We start from the raw sequence: 16,970 nt of genomic DNA on the forward strand, positions 1-16,970 counted from the left end.
GACACTTCCAGCAGCTTCAAACGGACCCGGACAGACGGACACAGCCCCACAGCGCAGCCGGTGCTGCTCCCAGGCCACGTTTATTTGCACGGAGATGGAGCCCCGCTGCCCCCTGTGCCCACCGCGCAGCGCCCATCCCCAGGCACTGTCCCCAGGTCCGGCTGCCTGCAGGGTTCCCACCCCCCGCTGTCCATGCAGAGGACCGTGACCGCTGTGTGTCCCCAGACACGGTGCTGCCTGGGGTCCCACCAAGGCACTCAGCTCCCGCTGCTCCTCTGCATTTCATGGCCCCAAATCCATCCTCGTGCTGGTGCTGCTCCCATTGACCCCTCCTGAAGGACCACCACCCTGCAGAAGTGGCTTCAGTGGGGTCAGCGGGGATGGGGCACCCTCCAGAGCTCCAGCATTGCACAGGAAACCTCAGCGTGCCCAATTAGCTCCGCCTGGCCTCAACGTGACAGCAGACAACACCCTTACAGGATGGTGTCAGCAGTGGGGCTGATGTGGGACACGGGGTGGCAGTAGTGCTGGGAACACACATCACAGCCCGGCTGGCTGTTCCTGGCTGTGGTCCCCTTCTCCAACCTCTCACCGCTGTCTGTGGGGCTCTGAGGAGCAGCCTCAGCATTTTCCTGCATGGGTCTGGGGTGTGCAATTCCATCAGCATCACATTTCTCAAATTGGGGGTGAGCGGAGGGGTCCCTCAGGTTCAACAGATGCCATCGGTGGTTCCCCAGTGCCATGAATCTGCAAAACCTGAGCCTCTCCTTCCGAGCAGCCCCAGTTTCTGGTCAGAAAAAAGTGGTTCAAGGCAGCCCAGCCTCAAAACATCCATAAAGGGATAAGTCAGCTCTTGAAGACGAGTGAAAGACTCTGAGAAACACTCTTGGGGGGGGGGGGAGTGGGGGGGGAATGCACAGATCTGGGTCTGCAGCGAGCAAACCTGGGCCGCCGTGGCTAAGAAAACAAAGCAGGACCTGCAGTAGTGTGAAACCAAACTATGTACAACCTCCTCCCAGGGTCACAGCCCTCCTCTCGGGGCCAAGGCTGACTTATCCCTTTAGACGCGGGTGCTCAAACCCACGGCTGGAATCAGGAGATCTCGTTGCCGAAGACCTCGAGCACCAAGGGCGTGAGCTGCATGCTGTGCTCGGGCTGGAAGGAGAGGCAGCGGTACTGCTTGGAGTGCTCCTCGTTGAGGCTGCGCAGGTCGGCCAGCTTCTGGATCATCTTGGCGTACAGCAGGCGGCTGCCGGGCGGGGGGTGCCTGCAGCGGATGTAGGTCTGCAGGATGTCCGAGAGGCGGTCCTGGATGGACTCCACCAGCGAGGTGTCCTGAACGCCGGGTCGATCTAGGGAACACCAGCATCATCAGATCGGCCCTTGGAAAAGACCTTGGAGGTCATCGAGTCTGGCTGTTAGCCTGGCGCTGCCAGGCTTGGGGATATTGGTGGAGCATTCGTGCTGCCAAAGCCTGGCAGGGTGGGGAGCTTGGGGACGAGCGTCCTCCTACCTGGGGACAGGATGCAGATGGCCATGAGGAGCACGTGCTCTTCCTCGTGAAGGTTCAGCTTCTTCAAGCCCACCTGGAACTTCACGAGCGGCTCGAGGAGCTCCATGCTGTGGCCGGCTGGGGACAAAGAGGAGCTGTTAGCACCTGGGTGAGACCTCAGATCTGCAGCTGAGAGATGAGCGCGGAGCTCAGCGCCTCCTCCTTCAGTGCAGCAGAGCGCCAGGATCACAGAATCACAGGATGATTTTTGACAGAGCTTTAAAAACATTATTTCTTTCAATCTTTCCTCCCCAGCAGCGTCTTTAAGGCAGGAGATTATGGAGCAGATGACTTCAGAAAGGCAATTAACCTACGGGCGGTTTGCGCTCCTTATCGCTCCCACACCGTGCCACGTTGTGCAGAAACACCAAAACACGTTTTGTGTGCCCACAGCACGCAGCAAGCAGATCCCATCCCTGCCCTCCGTGGCCCCACGCCTGGTCCCGATGTGCTGTTTGCTCTGCCTGTTTTCCTTGGGATCTCACTGGGGGATCTCTGCCCTTGCACCAAGGATCTCAGCATCCCAGGGTTACTCCAAGGCCTTGCACCAAGGATCTCAGCATCCCAGGGTTACTCCAAGGCTTTGTACCAAGGATCTCAGCATCCCAGGGTTACTCCAAGGCCTTGCACCAAGGATCTCAGCATCCCAGGGTTACTCCAAGGCTTTGCACCAAGGATCTGAGCATCCCAGGGTTACTCCAAGGCCTTGCACCAAGGATCTCAGCATCCCAGGGTTACTCCAAGGCTTTGTACCAAGGATCTCAGCATCCCAGGGTTACTCCAAGGCCTTGCACCAAGGATCTCAGCATCCCAGCGTTACTCCAAGGCCTTGCACCAAGGATCTCAGCATCCCAGCGTTACTCCAAGGCCTTGCACCAAGGATCTCAGCATCCCAGGGTTACTCCAAGGCTTTGTACCAAGGATCTCAGCATCCCAGGGTTACTCCAAGGCCTTGCACCAAGGATCTCAGCATCCCAGCGTTACTCCAAGGCCTTGCACCAAGGATCTCAGCATCCCAGGGTTACTCCAAGGCTCTTCCCCGGGTGCTGGCAGATGTTTAAGATCCACCTGAACATCTGCAGTTTACTCAGTACGGTTTTCTTACACCTGAATTTCAGGCTGGGGTGCCACCTTTGAGCCCTCAGCCCGGCTGCACCTTTACCTTGGGTGACATCGCTGACTTTGTACGTGAAGTCGTTGCTTCCACAGGTCCACGACATGTCCTCCAAGGTGAAGGACTGGTTGGAGCGCAGCATGATCACCTCAATGGCGCTGGATTTCAGCAGGGCAATCTGATCCTCTGCAGTCAGATCCCTGCGGGCGGGAATGAGGAGATGTCCACAACCAGAGGCACGATCCGGCTTCTCCCTCACCCTGAATTTCTGGGTAATTAAGCAGTGGGTATTTCTGCAGCTCTGTGTATCGAGTGGCAGCACCCAGTGCCCTGGGCTCCAGGCTGACTCTTGCTGGGCTGGTGTTAAATGGGATCTCAGGACACACAAGCAAGACGAGCAGCACTCACGTGGCCTTAGCATCTTTCTCAGGAGCTCAGGCATTTTGTTTATGTGGCCAGGGTGAATCCAGCTCAAGATTAAAGAGGAATAACCCCAGGAAGGGAGAGGGAGGGAGAACAAGAAGGTAAGAACAGAGCTGGGAAGGGGGCAGAGAGAAGTGGAGAAAAGTGGAGAAGTGGAGAAAAGTGGAAACTGGGACTGAATTGCTGGGAGCATAAAACCATCGTGGGCACCTGGCGTGGGGACAACATCTCACCTGAATCCGGGGATCATTTTGGCGAAGCCGATCACCTTCTGTATGCTGTAGCTGACCAGGTCAGCCAAGTGTGGGAGCATGGGGAGCTGGGGCAGCTCGATGCTCATGGAGGGGGTCTCATCGCTCTCCTCGGAAAGATCCAGGTTGGAAAACATCTGGGGCGCCATGGGCTCTGGAAAGAGGGAGGTGGTCCATGGGGGTGAGATGTAACAGGGAGGGGTGTCAGCCCAAAGCAGGGACGGTGCCTGTTGTGCTGGGAGGTCTTTGTCTTGGGCTGGGAGAGCGCTTTGGTCACACCAGCTGTGGGATTTTTAGTTTAGGTCTAACTGCAGGCAGAGCAGCCGCAACCCAGCTCATGGTCCTGATGCAGCCAAGCACTTCATGCTCTCAGCTCATCCGGAGCCTTCTGAACACCCTCAGGAGGCTCTTAGAGTCAAATGCATTCCCTGGGAGAGCTGAGACAACTATTTCGTTCTTGGCCAAGCTTAGAAAAATCTCTTCCCCTTTTGCTTCCATAGCATAAGGATGCCTGAAATGCCACACAGAGAGCCGAGTCCAGTACCTGGGAATGCACCGAAGGCATCAGAGCCAAAAACATCATTGGGATCCTCCGAGGAGAAATCCTGGGACACGACACAGGAGGACTGCGTTGCTGTACTGCTGCTGACTTTGCTTCTCACAGGGGGCTGGAAGAGAGAGCGGGGTGAGAGGAATGGGGCTGGGAGAGCAAGCTTGAGGGGAGCACCGAGATATTTGCACCGGGTTTTATTGGGATGAAACTGATGAAGTTTCTTGGAGCTGCTGGTGCTGAGGTGGGAATCGGGGCTGTCGTGCCCCCCAACGTACCCGAAACTTGTTGAAGTCGGAGTAAGTGGTGTCGAAAGTTTTGTGGTGGGCCTCGAGGAGGATGTCAATGACTTTCTGCTGCTCCTCCGACAGCTTGGGCTTCAGGCTCTCCTTCAGCGCTTCCTCCTCTTTGCGCTTCAGGATCATCTCACGCTTCCTCTGCACCTCCTCATCCGTCAGGATGACTGCAGGGATGGAAGGAAAGAGCGAAGGGTCGCAAACAGGCACTGGGAAAGCGGCACCGAAGCGCCTCAGGTGTGCTGCAGCCAAGCAGCATCCCTCAGCGTTGCTAATGGGTCATTGAACCTGCATCGACCCTATTACTGAACCCGCTCCTGTCCTCGCCTGCTGGGTCACGGCTCCCTGCTATGCACCATTTATGGCCCATTTGGGTGCCGTCGGGTGCAGTCAGGTCACGTCAGCACCGCCACGGCTTTGCTCCAGACCTCACTGTTTGCTCTGTGCTTTCGGGTGAAAGAAATCTCGAGATGTGGGCCGATGGGTTCGTGCACACCGCTCTCAGCTCCGACAACAGAGGGAGCGCAGTGCGGTGGGCAGCAGCATGGCGGCTGTTTTTCAGCTGAGGGGACACGCAAACACGGTGGGGATGGGTGGTGGCTGGACCAGATGATCCTAGCGACCTCTTCCAACCTCAATTGTTCTGTAATATACCAATTTATTGCTTGTATTATGAGCAACAGCCTTCAGCAGCAGCCAAAGGTCGGGTCCAAAGGCGACGAGCAAAGCGTCTCCCGCTTATTAGGGATGTTTGAACATCCAAAGGCAATTTGGGCTCCAATGTGACCCTTATAAAGAACCCAAAGACCTGAAGAGCCTCACAAGGTTGGAAAAGCAACAACAAGCACCCACCTTTGCACCCAACAGCTCGTTAACGCTCCCAATCAGCAAAGCACATCCACTGTTGGGTCCTATAAATAGCAGTGCCCCTTCATTGAGAAGCTATTAGCCCCAGAACCAGTTATTAGCAGAGCAGCCCAGCGTGTTTTATCTGATGGCAGGCGGCTTCCTGCGGTCGGGTGGAATCTGGAAGGAGAGGCTGACGAAGGCAGCGGGGCTCAAGGAGCCATTTGCACTTCTTGGCCCCTTCTGCTGCCTTTTGCCAACAGCATTTTTCCAATACGTTTTCAAACTTGCACAACAACCTCGGGGGGGGGGGATTTAAAGATCTGGAGGTACTGAATGAGCGGCTGAGGCCGAAAGGTCGCTCCCGTGACCGGCACGGAACAGTCAGTGCTGCAGGGGGCAGCCCGGGCGAAACGGGGAATTCGTCATCTCCTGTCCTATTAGGAAAGCTTGGGATCCATCCAGGTGCTGCATGCAAGGAGAAATCACTGAGGAATGCAGCAGCACTGGGAAGCATCACGCGGGGCTGGAAGGGGGACAGAGCTGAGATGGGGTCAGCGGCTCCTCAGCCACCCCAGCACGGAGGAAAGTGAGGAAGAGGAGCTGGGATGGGAGGAATCACAGAATCACAGAATCACAGAATCACCCGGGTTGGAAGGGACCTCAAGGATCATGTAGCTCCAACCCCCCTGCCTAGCAGGGCCACCAAACATACACATTTAGACCAGGTTGCCCAGGACCCCGTCCAACCTGGCCTTGAACAAGGAAGAGCGCATGCACCGACCCCTGGTCAAATCCCCTAAGGCAGATGGATTTCCCTGTATGGGATCTGCACAACGAAGCATCTTTCCTTATTTGTCCCGGGGTTTCAGCGCTTTGAGGCCTGGCAGACTGTGGTGCGGGCTGCACATTGCTCTGAACCCATTGCAAAACCACCGCCAGGGATTTGGGTCGGTGCTGAACGCTCTGATGGGACTTGCCAGAGCCTACAGGAGTCTAAAACCCGAAGGAAGCCCCGCAGGCAGATTGAAGGTGTTTTAAAGATCAGAACGACGCGATAAAAGCAATCGCAATTCCCTTCCAGCTCATCTTGCAAACAGAGGCGGTGCTGTGCAAGCCCCAACAGAGCCCGGCACCAGCTCAGCCAACGGGGAGCAGCAAAGCTGAAGCTTTGGGGTGAGAAATGGTAACAGCACAACGTCAGCGCAGGACTGACGGGCTTTATAAAATTCCTGGGAAAAAGGCTTCGTCTGCGCTCACCTCGTGCACACGGAAGGATGGATGGGGCCAACGCGCCCCAGCCTGCATCTTCAGCTTGAGATCAGATCCCAGGGCTGCTCCCTTCCCCAGCATCGAGCTGGAGCTGTGCTCACAGCTCCTGGCACAAACAGAGCTGCAGTGGAACGGCTGTGGGCTGCCCTGACCCGAAGCACGGGAGGAGGAGAAGCCAACATCTGCGCATCACTTCTGTTCAGACACAGAACCGACCTCTGCAGACACCACAGGGACAGAGGAGAAAGCCGCAGGGCTGCTCTGAGGTTACTGAGAGCACGAGGACACGGCTGGTGGGTGAGGATCTGAGCACGCAGCCTTGGCCAAAGCGGGGAGCTGGAGGTGATGGGGATGGCATGGAGGGAGACGTGCGCCATTGGGAGAGCAAAGGGCAGCCGAACACCAACCGAAACGAAACAGAGCAAATATCAGTGTGAGACTGCTCCCTGGATGGCACTCAGGCACTGCATCAAAGCTTGGCAGGCAGCATTTCAGCTGGACGTGGGGACACCACGCAGCCCCAGAAAGCCCTGTGGGTTCCTTTCCATCCCCAGGGAGTGGCATTGAGGATGGGGGGGAAGCAGAACTGCCCCTGCAGCAGCAGCTCTGCAGTGAAGCCGTGCAGCGATCCGCAGGGTGAGGGCTGGCCAGCCCTCACTTAGATTCTAGAATGAATCCCTTGAAAGGGATTCATTAGAAAATGAATTCTAAACACACAGTGTGTGTTTAATGTGCCACAAGGAATCAGGGCAGGAATCATCCCCAAAGAGCCCTGCAGGGCGTTGTGACCCCGCTCCATTGCCAAAAGCGCCCAGGATCGCTCTGCAGCCATTCTCACGAGCTGCAGCCTTCACAGGGTGCAAACCTAATTCCTCCCCACTGCCTCTCCCACAGCTCTGCCTTCGCTTCCCCCACATCCCAGCTCCCACATAACGCTCTGCAATCCATCCACAGGCAGACAAACTGCAGCAGGACACTGCAAGCACAGCTGGATCCTCCCAAGGAGGCTCCTCGATCCTGGCACCGTGACAGGCACCCAAAATCCCCCAGCAGTAGCACAGCAGGGAGAGATGCAGTGAGGCTGCTTTGGCCGTTCAGTTCAGCGCCGTGTTTTCTGCCTCCCTGCTTTGCACCGCAGCACAGGGCAGCCAAGGGGAAGCACATCCCCAGCCCGTGTGTGCTGTAATGACTGCAGAGCTGATAAAAGCAAGGGAAAGAGAGGGCAGCGAGGCCAAGAGAGGTGAATTACCCACAGGTAACGCACGGCCCTGGAGGGATGGGTGCCCCTTCTGGAGCACCACGCAGCTGGCGGGAGGCAATTTTGTGGGATGGAAGGAATGAGCTCAGCGTTGCTTGGGCCATCTGAAGGGAAACAGCCCGAAAACATTTCCAAACGACGCGGCTTTCGCCTTCGCCCGTGGCCTGACGCTGTCCCCTAAGCTTGCCCTGTGCTTTACCCCACGCAGATAAGATGGGTGGAAAACCACAAATATTTGCTAACGCTGCTGGCAGATTGCAGCTGTGGATCAGCCCCCGGCCCTGACCCTCACTGCTGGGCTCAGCGTGTTCCTATGGCTGCAACTCATCCTTTCCTTGGTCCCTCGTGGGGACAGCGGCTGTCCTCAGCTCCCCAGGGAGCGCAGCAGGGCAGGGCTGCTGCTCTGTGCCATTTTCAACACACACAAAGCTTTCACCTTCTTGAGAGCCCCTCACTGCAGCACCGAGCCTGGAGCCGTGCAGACGTGGCTGGGGGCAACGCTGAAAGCCACCCAAGATTTAGGACAGGAGGAGGAGACGGAGCTGCCTGCACCAGACCTCAAATTAACGCAAGCACAAAGAGCGTCCACATCTGCCTCCTCCTCCTTATCCAGTTTTGCTCTAATTTCTGCTTCGGACCCATCAAACCAAGCCCATCCCTACCCGTGCCAGCAACCGCAGCCCGGGGAAGACACGAGCCCACCCCAAGAGTTCAAAGATCCACGATGCCACCTAAAAATAACAGCAGCACACCTTGTTCCCATTCACTGAAGCAGCAGCAGAGGCTGCAGGAAGGCTATTTTTAGGCTCCTCGGTTAGGTTTCATTAATACAGAATCCGTTTGCTAAGGGGGGGTCGCTTACAAGTTAACCCCGAGGCGGGCAGGCGAATCCCTCAGTGCATTTTCTGACCCTTCCTGGGTAATTGACTGCTACAAGTCAACACATTTCCCTTGTTGGCAACGGTGATGCCAAACAAACTGCAGTAACCAGGGCTGGAGGCTCCCAGCCAGGCAGCCTCGTGCGCTGGGGCATTTCAGCGCTCTCCTTTTCAATCAGCTCAGTGCTTTTCCTCCCTCTGAGTGAGATAAGATCCACAGTGTAAACATGCCATCAACCAGGACGGCTCTCCTGCTGCTCTGGGAACACCTCAGAGCCGGGTTTGGGAGCAGAAAGTGCCTAACGGTGCTGTTCCAACCAAGAAATCAGGTGTGACAACAAATGCCAAAGCAGCAGAACACCAAAGCTGTGCTTTGTGCAGTGCTTCCCACACCGCTCGGCCAACTACAGGGAGCAGCTCTGGCCCTTTGCTGTGTCCAAGCGTTAAACCAAAGGGAGCAGCTGTTTCTGCAGGGCAGAACATGGGATGCAGACCTGCTCCGGTTTGCTTCCCCATCCCTGTGCTCTCACAATAGAAGGATTCACCTGGTGCATTGCCTGCTCTTTGCTTTCCTACCCCCCTACAGAGCACAGCTGGCACTTTACACGATTTGGGGGCCTCCTATTCCTCAAGATCTGTTTGATCTCCGGGGCTCCTGAACGTTTAGGTATTTTTTTTCTTCAAGTTCTTTGCAAGTTCTGGTTTGCAGATCTGCACCCCGTGCCACCGGGCGCTGTTTGTTCTCCGCTCGGCACATAAGGAAACGTTCAGCACTTCCATTTGCCAAGCCAGCTCTGAATTTTCAAGCCCATCAATCATAGGACAGGCTGTCCTGTTTGCAGTCTCCTAGCAGAGGGCTGTTATTTTGGTTTAAACTCCTGAAGTCTCGGGGCGTAGAAAGCACGCGTGTGTAGGAGGAAACGTGCCAAGCAGCTTTTATTTTTAAAAGCTGCTTATCTATAAATACAGTCAGAAAAAAAAAAACAAATATTTGGACAACATTAGCCTGTTTAGATTGGGTTAAAAAGTGCTTTACTTCCCTCTGCTATTTGTTTAAGCCTCCGCGTTGCACGTGGCGGGACGGACGGACCCTGCTGCAGGAACAGGGGCCTGAAATAAAGCTATTGCAGAGCAAAAGGTGGAACGGCTCGCTGCGAGTGCAGCTCCTCATCCCACAGCATCAGCACTCAGAGGCTCTCCAGCTCTCCCTGCCTGCTCGGCCACGTGCTGCAGGAGGACGATGACTTTGCACAGGACAGGACATGAATGGGCTCCATCCGTGAGTTAATCAGCAACAGCCCCGGATGTGCTCACCGTGCAGCTGCCAGCAAAGCCAGCTCACGAACGCCTCAATCATTAAATGAGCCCCGCGCAATCATTACCCACGCCGTCCCCCTGCCCTTTGCATCCTCTTCGAGTCCTCGTGCAGGTTTTAAAGCCGTGAGCACAGAGGTTTTAAGAAGAAGGGCGCCAAGGGCGCGAGGCTGAGCCCTGCACACCCAGCGTACTCACACTCCTTCATCATCCCAATGTCCACGCAGCGTTTCAGCCGGCAGGCCTGGCAGTGCCGCCGGTTGTCCTTGGTGATTTTGCAGTCCCCGTTGAACGGACAGGTGAATATCGCTTTCCTCTTCATGCTTCTCCTGCAGAGGAACAGGAGGGGACAAAAAAAATCAACAACACACCCTGGGTCACACAGCGCTGTTTGCAGTGCACGAGGGATGCTCCAAGCAGCAGGAGCGCAGATCCAAGTGTCTGGACAGCAAAACTGCTGGAGAAAGGCTGCTGAGAGGGAACGACTGACCTGACACCCAGCAGCTCAGCTGGGCTCTTGGAAAGGCTCAGCTTGGAAGGCCGCAGCTGCGTGCGTGCACATTTGGGTTTGATCTTCCAGGTCTGGACAGCATGGAAAAGGTGCCCTCAAAAGGACACAGCCTGCGGGCTCAACACCACTGAAACGGCTTTCTGGTTTCACGTTGTTTTGAAGCCCAAGAGGAGGAGGTGGAACTGTAGAGAAATGTCCATCCGAGCCTCCAGGGACAGAGAAACCAGAGGACAGAGCAGCATGTACTAAAGCGGTGTTATTAAACATTTACCAGCCTTTAAAGCCTGGCTTTGCTAGAATAACTGGCTGGAGTGCATGCTTGCATGTGCACGAGAAAAACCTCACTGCAGGACACGAGAGAAACAACACTTAACATAATAACCTCTTTTCCACCAAAACCACACCGTGCCACGTTAATCCGCTGCTACGATCAGGACTGCAAAGCTTCCAAGTACAAAGGGTCAAAGCCACAGGTCCCAGCTACAAGCTCCTGATATCCACTAATGACACACTGCAGGACAACTGAGTTTGGCCATTCAGGGTGGTTTCGGCGATGCCACATCTCTGCTTTGGAGAAAGTGACTCGATGATCTTCCATCGGCGAGCAAGGCTTATCTTTAGGTGCATTTCTACACACAGCACTCATTTTAAATGAAGATGTGAGTTTGAATGAAGGCAAACCGAACCCCTGGGCTGGAAATGAAGTGATCAGAAGGGCAAAAGCAGCAGAAAAGCACACGGAAAGAGAGCAGCACCGAGACACAGCTGGAGTACAACAGTGAAAAACCAAACCGCCTGAAATTAACGCCCCCAAATGGAGTCCTGCAAGGAGGAGCAGTGATAAAATGCTCTTGCAATGCCAAGTGGACGCGGTCCTGAGCTCCGTGGGCACAGGACAGGGATCTCCAGGCCAGGAGCAGCGCCAGGGTTGTGCCTCTAGGGTATAAATACACATGGTGTTCCTGGGCTGCAGACCCGTGAGGGTGCAATTAGAGGCTGCTTTCCAAACGGAGATGTAAACAGCCAGGTTTCACCCTCCTCTCACCTCACAGATGTGTAAACGCATCTGGGGAAATGAATTCAGGAGAAGCAGAGCCTCCAGCACCTGCCTCCGCAGCCCTGACTCTGCGCTCTGCCTTACAGCTGGGTTTTGGTTTGACCGCTTTTCTCTGGGTTTTCCCCTTCTGCTAAAACCAGCATCGTTTCAGGAACGAGGACAAACGCTGCCCAGCCCAGGGGCAAAGCAGGGTTTGCAACCAAACACCCCTCAATCCCCCAGTTTCGGTGAACAAATCTTTGTAATTTTTGGGTATCTGGAGCAGCGTCTTCTGCCCCACAGCCCAGGGCAAGGCTGGGGAAGGCACAAACAAGAGGAACACGAGGCCCCGGAGCGGGGAAAGCTGCCCTGTGTGCAAGCCAACATTATGGTTTTGGAATGAAAATTGCAGTTTATTTGAACCCAGGGCGGCGGGGCACCACGGAGAGTTTCTGAGCAGCGTTCCCTGCCCTGGGGTCGGCGGCCCCGCAGCGCCCAGCCTTGCATCAGCAGAGCGAGCGCAGCCGTCTGGCTCCGGTGTATTTTTGTACAGCCCCACAAGTGGCCATTTCAGGGCTCATTTACAGCCCCGTCCCAGGCAGGATGTTAAATATAACCTTCCCTCCCTGCACTGAGCTGGCGGCAGTAAACAAAGCCTCAGCCGGGGATGGGGAAGGAAGGCTGCAGGGAGTTTGGGGTCACCCGGATCACCCCAAGCTCTGCCCGTGCTGTGATGGGGAAACGGGGAGAGAATTTGCACCAGCGTTGCCCCAAATTGTGGCTCGGTGCCTGCAGAAGGAGGGATGGAGGCTGCAAAGCCTGGCTATGGGACTCCCAACCCACAGGGATGGGCAGAGCTGCGCTGAGCCCCACGGCGCTGATCTTTGTGAGAGTGAAGTGGGATCTCAGCGCACACGGCTCTCACACTGACGGAGCCCACGTGATGCTGCAGGTCCCAAAAGCAGCCCTACTCCTCACCAAACCCCACTGCAGCCTTCCCGACTCCACATTTCAGTCGCCAGCCCTGTAAGCACCACTGGGATTCATTTTGGCACTGCCTTTTACCCACGAAACAGGGCGAAGCTGTCACACGTTGGGGTTGGATAATTCTTATTTCTTCCTCATTGCACCTCCACAGCCCCCAGGGAAGCCCAGCATCAACAGCAAGTCCAACAGCTTTGGCCCTCTGACACCGTTCTCATTTTCTCCCCCAAATCCGTCTGGGAGCCGTCAGCCACCTCTTATCCCAACCTATGGAGACCCCTTGGAACATTTTTGTTGGGAAACAGGCTTTCGGATGAGCCCTCGAAGCAAGCTGAGGAGTAAGGCTGCTGTGCCTGGTTTCTGCTGCTCACTTTCTACCACTTAAACCAGCATTTTGGCGCATCCAAACCATTCTCACCTCGGCCAGGTGCACATCTCCTGCTGGATGCACAACCCCCAAGGTCTGGGATCACTCCTGGACTCTGCATTACGTGGATTTCAGCCTCCTTTCTCCCATGCATAGAGTCATACAGGCTGGAAAAGGCCACTAAGATCCACCAGTCCAACCATCAACCCATCACCGCCACGCCGCCAACTCAGCACCACTCACAACCCAAGCAGCAGCTCGCAGGTTGCCTCCTTGCAGCAACAGGAACAGGAGGACAACACAACAGGATGGAGACTGGAAGCTGAACGGCTCACAGCCCCGGGGATTTATTTCAAAAGAAAAGAGGAATTCATCTCCCACTTCCATGGAGAACAGGGCAAAGACCAACTGGGGAGGATGACAGGAGTGGGAGAAACGGTGATGCAGACAGGATGGGTGGGGAGTTGCTGGGTTTTGAAACACGCAGAGCCTTTCTGAGCAGCTCTGCTATGAACACCCAGTGTCACTGCGCTGGAACTTCAGAATAAACCAGAGAAACTGCGGATGCTTCAGCCAAGTCGCAGCAGAATAAATCACTCTGGCTTAGATGCATTTTAAGAGCCCCTGAGCAAACAGCAGAGCTCAATAAGAGGCCACTGTTGCCGTTGGCATCATTAATAAACAGCGGACTTTGAAGCCAGCGGCCAAAGGTTGCCTCAGGGCTGTTTGTGCTGCAGCTTACGTGCACGTTTGAGCACCCAGAGGTGCCAGTAAATTCCTAACACCTTTTATAGGGCCATGAAACCCAGGTCTTGATTTCATGCTGGGGAATCGTCCACACAGCTACGACCCAAAGCAGCTGGGACCGACCGGCAAGTTCCTTCACCCCAGGTTTTGCCACTGCAGCCTGGAATCCCCTCACCCCCTCTGTTCCTTCCAGGCTCAATTCTGACTTGCAAGGCAGCCACCAGGAATTGGTATCTGTGCAGTGGCTCTTCAAAAACCTGCTCAGGGAGCTAAAACAGCAAGTGCACATAGGAACAAAGTGTTTGTGGTCTGTGCAAAGGGATGCGTAGATTTTCTGGGTGAGTTTTAAGGGGTCCAGCTTCCCCCATAGCAGTGCTGTGGTGTTTTCAGGCAGAAAGCACCTGCACATTGTGGTAGCAACAAGGATTACTCAATTCACCGGTTCTAAATAGCTTGTAAACAAGCCTGGTTGGGCAAGAAAGAACACACCAAGACCCAGCATGGGGACGGCATGCCTGGAAAGCAAGATGAAGGAAAAGCAGAGCCTTAAATTGAAAATCAAGGCCTTATAGGGGGCATGAAGGGCTAGCTGACGATGAGTGCTTTTCACACCACTAAAACATCTGCTCAGAAATGCTGCTGCAGCTGCGTGTCATGCTGCACATGACTGCACCAGCAGAGATGGGGAAGCAGCAGAGTGCAGAGGAGGGCTGACAGCTCTCCTCTCCTCTCTGACGTTAGCAGCTGCCCTGCAGCCAGTTCAGGACCAGCCCCATCCACCCCACGGCCACCGCAGGCATGGAGGGGACAGGGAAGCTTGGGGCCACCGAACCAGAGCGTGAAGGGCAGCACCTGAAAGCAGAGCTACTCACTGAGCAGCAGGAATTGAGGAAAATGTCGTTGCTCAGGTTGCGGTGTGTGAAAACCTCCATCTAGCCCCAAAATTCCTGCCAGGGGAGGAGCTGTGACTTCGCTCTGCAAACCTGTGCCCCGGTTGCTGTAACAGCCCTGCTGAACACACAGCGATGTGCTCTGGTGTCTGCAGCCCTCTGCCTCCGTCTCATTGCAGCACACAGTGCTTGAGCAAGGCTCTCCCTGCCAGTCCCACGCCAGCCATTATCTCTCCTCGTCTCTCTTAGTCATTCTCTCACTTGGTGCAAGCGACCTGAATTCCCACGTGAATGGTTTGACACCGTCAGGGCAAGCGAGCCACTAAAACACCCACCAACTTCCAGCTCATCAGGCCCTAGGATGGTTTTGCCTTCGTTAGGAGCAGCTGCAGACTAGGAGACACTCACCTGATGGCTGAAAAAAGCCTCAAATCAGCTGCAAACAAAAACTACAGCTGTTCAAACTCCCAGACCGCCGGCTCTGCGTCTGCTCTTCCCAGCCCAGGCTCACGCTAGAGGCTGGCATGCTCCTATCTATGCAGCATGTGAAGTCTGCAAGGCTCCTAACAGATGGCTGACAGCCCCTGGTAGCCACAAGAAGGGAAATACAGGGGAAACACCTTGTGGGGTCTGAATTATTGAGGACACATTGGCTGCCTGCAACGCAAAGCCCTGCAGGGCTGCACCCTGAGCACCAGCAGCTCTCTGTGTGTCAGTGTGTGGGGTGGGAATCTTTGCTCAGCTCACCTGAAGAAGCCCTTGCAGCCCTCGCAGGTCATGGCGTTGAAGTGGAAGCCGGTGGCTCTGTCCCCACACACCCCACAGATTCGGGGCACGTTGCGATCAAACTCACCGGCCGGGTCGGGGAGGGATGTGCTGGCAGCCATGGTTTCCATCTCTGGAGGGGCAGAGGAAAGCAGTGTTTGTGGCAGCTGTCACAGCTTTACAAGAAGCAAATCAGATGCAAATAAAGGTGTTGGTTTTGGGTTTTTTTTTTTGCTTGCATTCAATGCGACAAGAAAAGCTTCTGTGTTCCTCTGGCTCTACGTAATGACACCATCACCAAGCAGGATCATAGCACATGTTTGTGGATCTGCCCGGTGAAGGCAGGACCGACCCCCACAGCACAACGTGCTCACATTTATTTGCTGCACTTCAGCAATCAGACCCCAACAGCCCACTTCCAAACCCCGATCCTTTCTCCTCCACTCCTTTGCACTTGGCTTCCAAAAAAACGAGCCTTGAACGAAGCCAAATTCACCCAAAGCAGAGATGCAAAACCGCAGGGGAAGAGGTCACAGCCGGAGCAGAATTTCCCCCATGCAGACGGGAAGCAGCGCCAGCACTGCAGCAGCTCCCGTAAGTCAGACAAATCCCAAACACAACTCGAATGAGCATTGTTCCAAAAATCCTCAAAGGGGCAGAAAGAAGGAAGGAAGGAAATGGGGCTCCCAGTGCAGAGCATGTGAAGCTGAAAGGAACGCCGGAACGGAGCTTGGCACGGGCTGTTTTCCTGGCTGCTTCTCTTCTCTTTTTCCCCATTTTTTTCTTTGCCTTTTCCCTTTCTTCCCCTTTCCTTTTTCCCTCCTTTCCTCCCCTCCCATTTCTTAAAACTATTTCTTTATTTTAAAGGCCATTCAATGCTGTCTCGAGAGGCACCACAAACAGCTGCTGCCTCTTTGGCTCCACGCCGCTTTCTTGAGCCACTCAGCTGATGCTGGGGATTTCCTGCATAAAACACCATCAGACAACGAAATCTGGAACAAAAGTGAGTTAAAAAACCCCAAAGGAATCGAGAACTAAGAGCACAGCTCTTCAATTTAAGGCTCAGTATGAGTGTACCCAACTGCTATGGCTTCATCCCAGGGCAGCCCAGGCTCCTCTCAGCCCCATTGAGGTGCAGTGGTTCTGCACGGCTTGCACACACATGGGGGAATGGCCATGGGGCACCTGGAGCCCAGAGCTGCTCCGGGAGCTTTCAGTTCTTGGTTTCACACCCGCCTTAATGGGAGCTCAGCACAAACAACGCTCTGAGAGCCTTCAGAGAAGAGTTCTAATCTGCTAAGCTTGGAGAGAGAGAGAGAGAAAAACAGGAGGAGGATCCTGCAGGTGGGGTTACCTGCATCGGGGAGGTACGCCATGCTTTGCTGGTCTAAGTCCCAGGAGCTGCACAGCTGAGACATGGAGACACCTGCAAGGAAGCACAGCGTGCAGTGAGACGGCCCAAGGGAGAGCACCCACCCCACAGCCCCCTCTGCACCCCACGGGGGCACAAAGAACTGCCCCACACGGCACAGCGCCGGGAGATGTCACAGCTCTGCATGCGGACACGTTGCTAAGGGAGCAGGGAATGCAGCGCAAGGGCACAGGGAGGAAAGGACACAGCGAGGGAAGCACGACGCGTGCCGTTCACCCCGGTGATGTTTCCCCATCAATCTCCATCCCACCATTCTGCCCGTCAGGCATCCGGCGCTGTGCGACCTGATGGCGGCGTGGGATGGCGCAAAGCAGAGCCAAATGGCTGCTATAAACGTGGGGCATCACAACAGCGGAGCACGACTCCTCAATGTCAATGGCATCGATGTCAATGATGAGAGCTGAGGATGGGGATTTTGCTCCCGCTTGGCATCACTTTGCTCTTTCAGCCTGCAGAAGGGGAAGCATCACAACGGCACCGGGCT

General features: G+C 55.2%; 1 protein-coding gene across 1 annotated transcript; it reads right to left on the reverse strand.

Moving 5' to 3' along the window:
- Positions 1-1,092: 1,092 nt before the first annotated feature.
- Positions 1,093-16,472, reverse strand: VDR (vitamin D receptor; the record flags this gene model as incomplete). Its single annotated transcript, XM_079547917.1, has 9 exons — positions 1,093-1,352; positions 1,514-1,630; positions 2,715-2,866; positions 3,323-3,494; positions 3,885-4,008; positions 4,169-4,353; positions 9,953-10,083; positions 15,037-15,187; positions 16,409-16,472. 9 exons carry the CDS (start codon positions 16,470-16,472, stop codon positions 1,093-1,095), a joined length of 1,356 nt encoding a protein of 451 aa, XP_079404043.1.
- Between the last annotated feature and the right edge of the window lie 498 nt (positions 16,473-16,970).

Source organism: Tetrao urogallus, assembly GCF_951394365.1.
Source record: "Tetrao urogallus genome assembly, chromosome: 35".
Lineage (NCBI taxonomy): Eukaryota > Metazoa > Chordata > Aves > Galliformes > Phasianidae > Tetrao > Tetrao urogallus.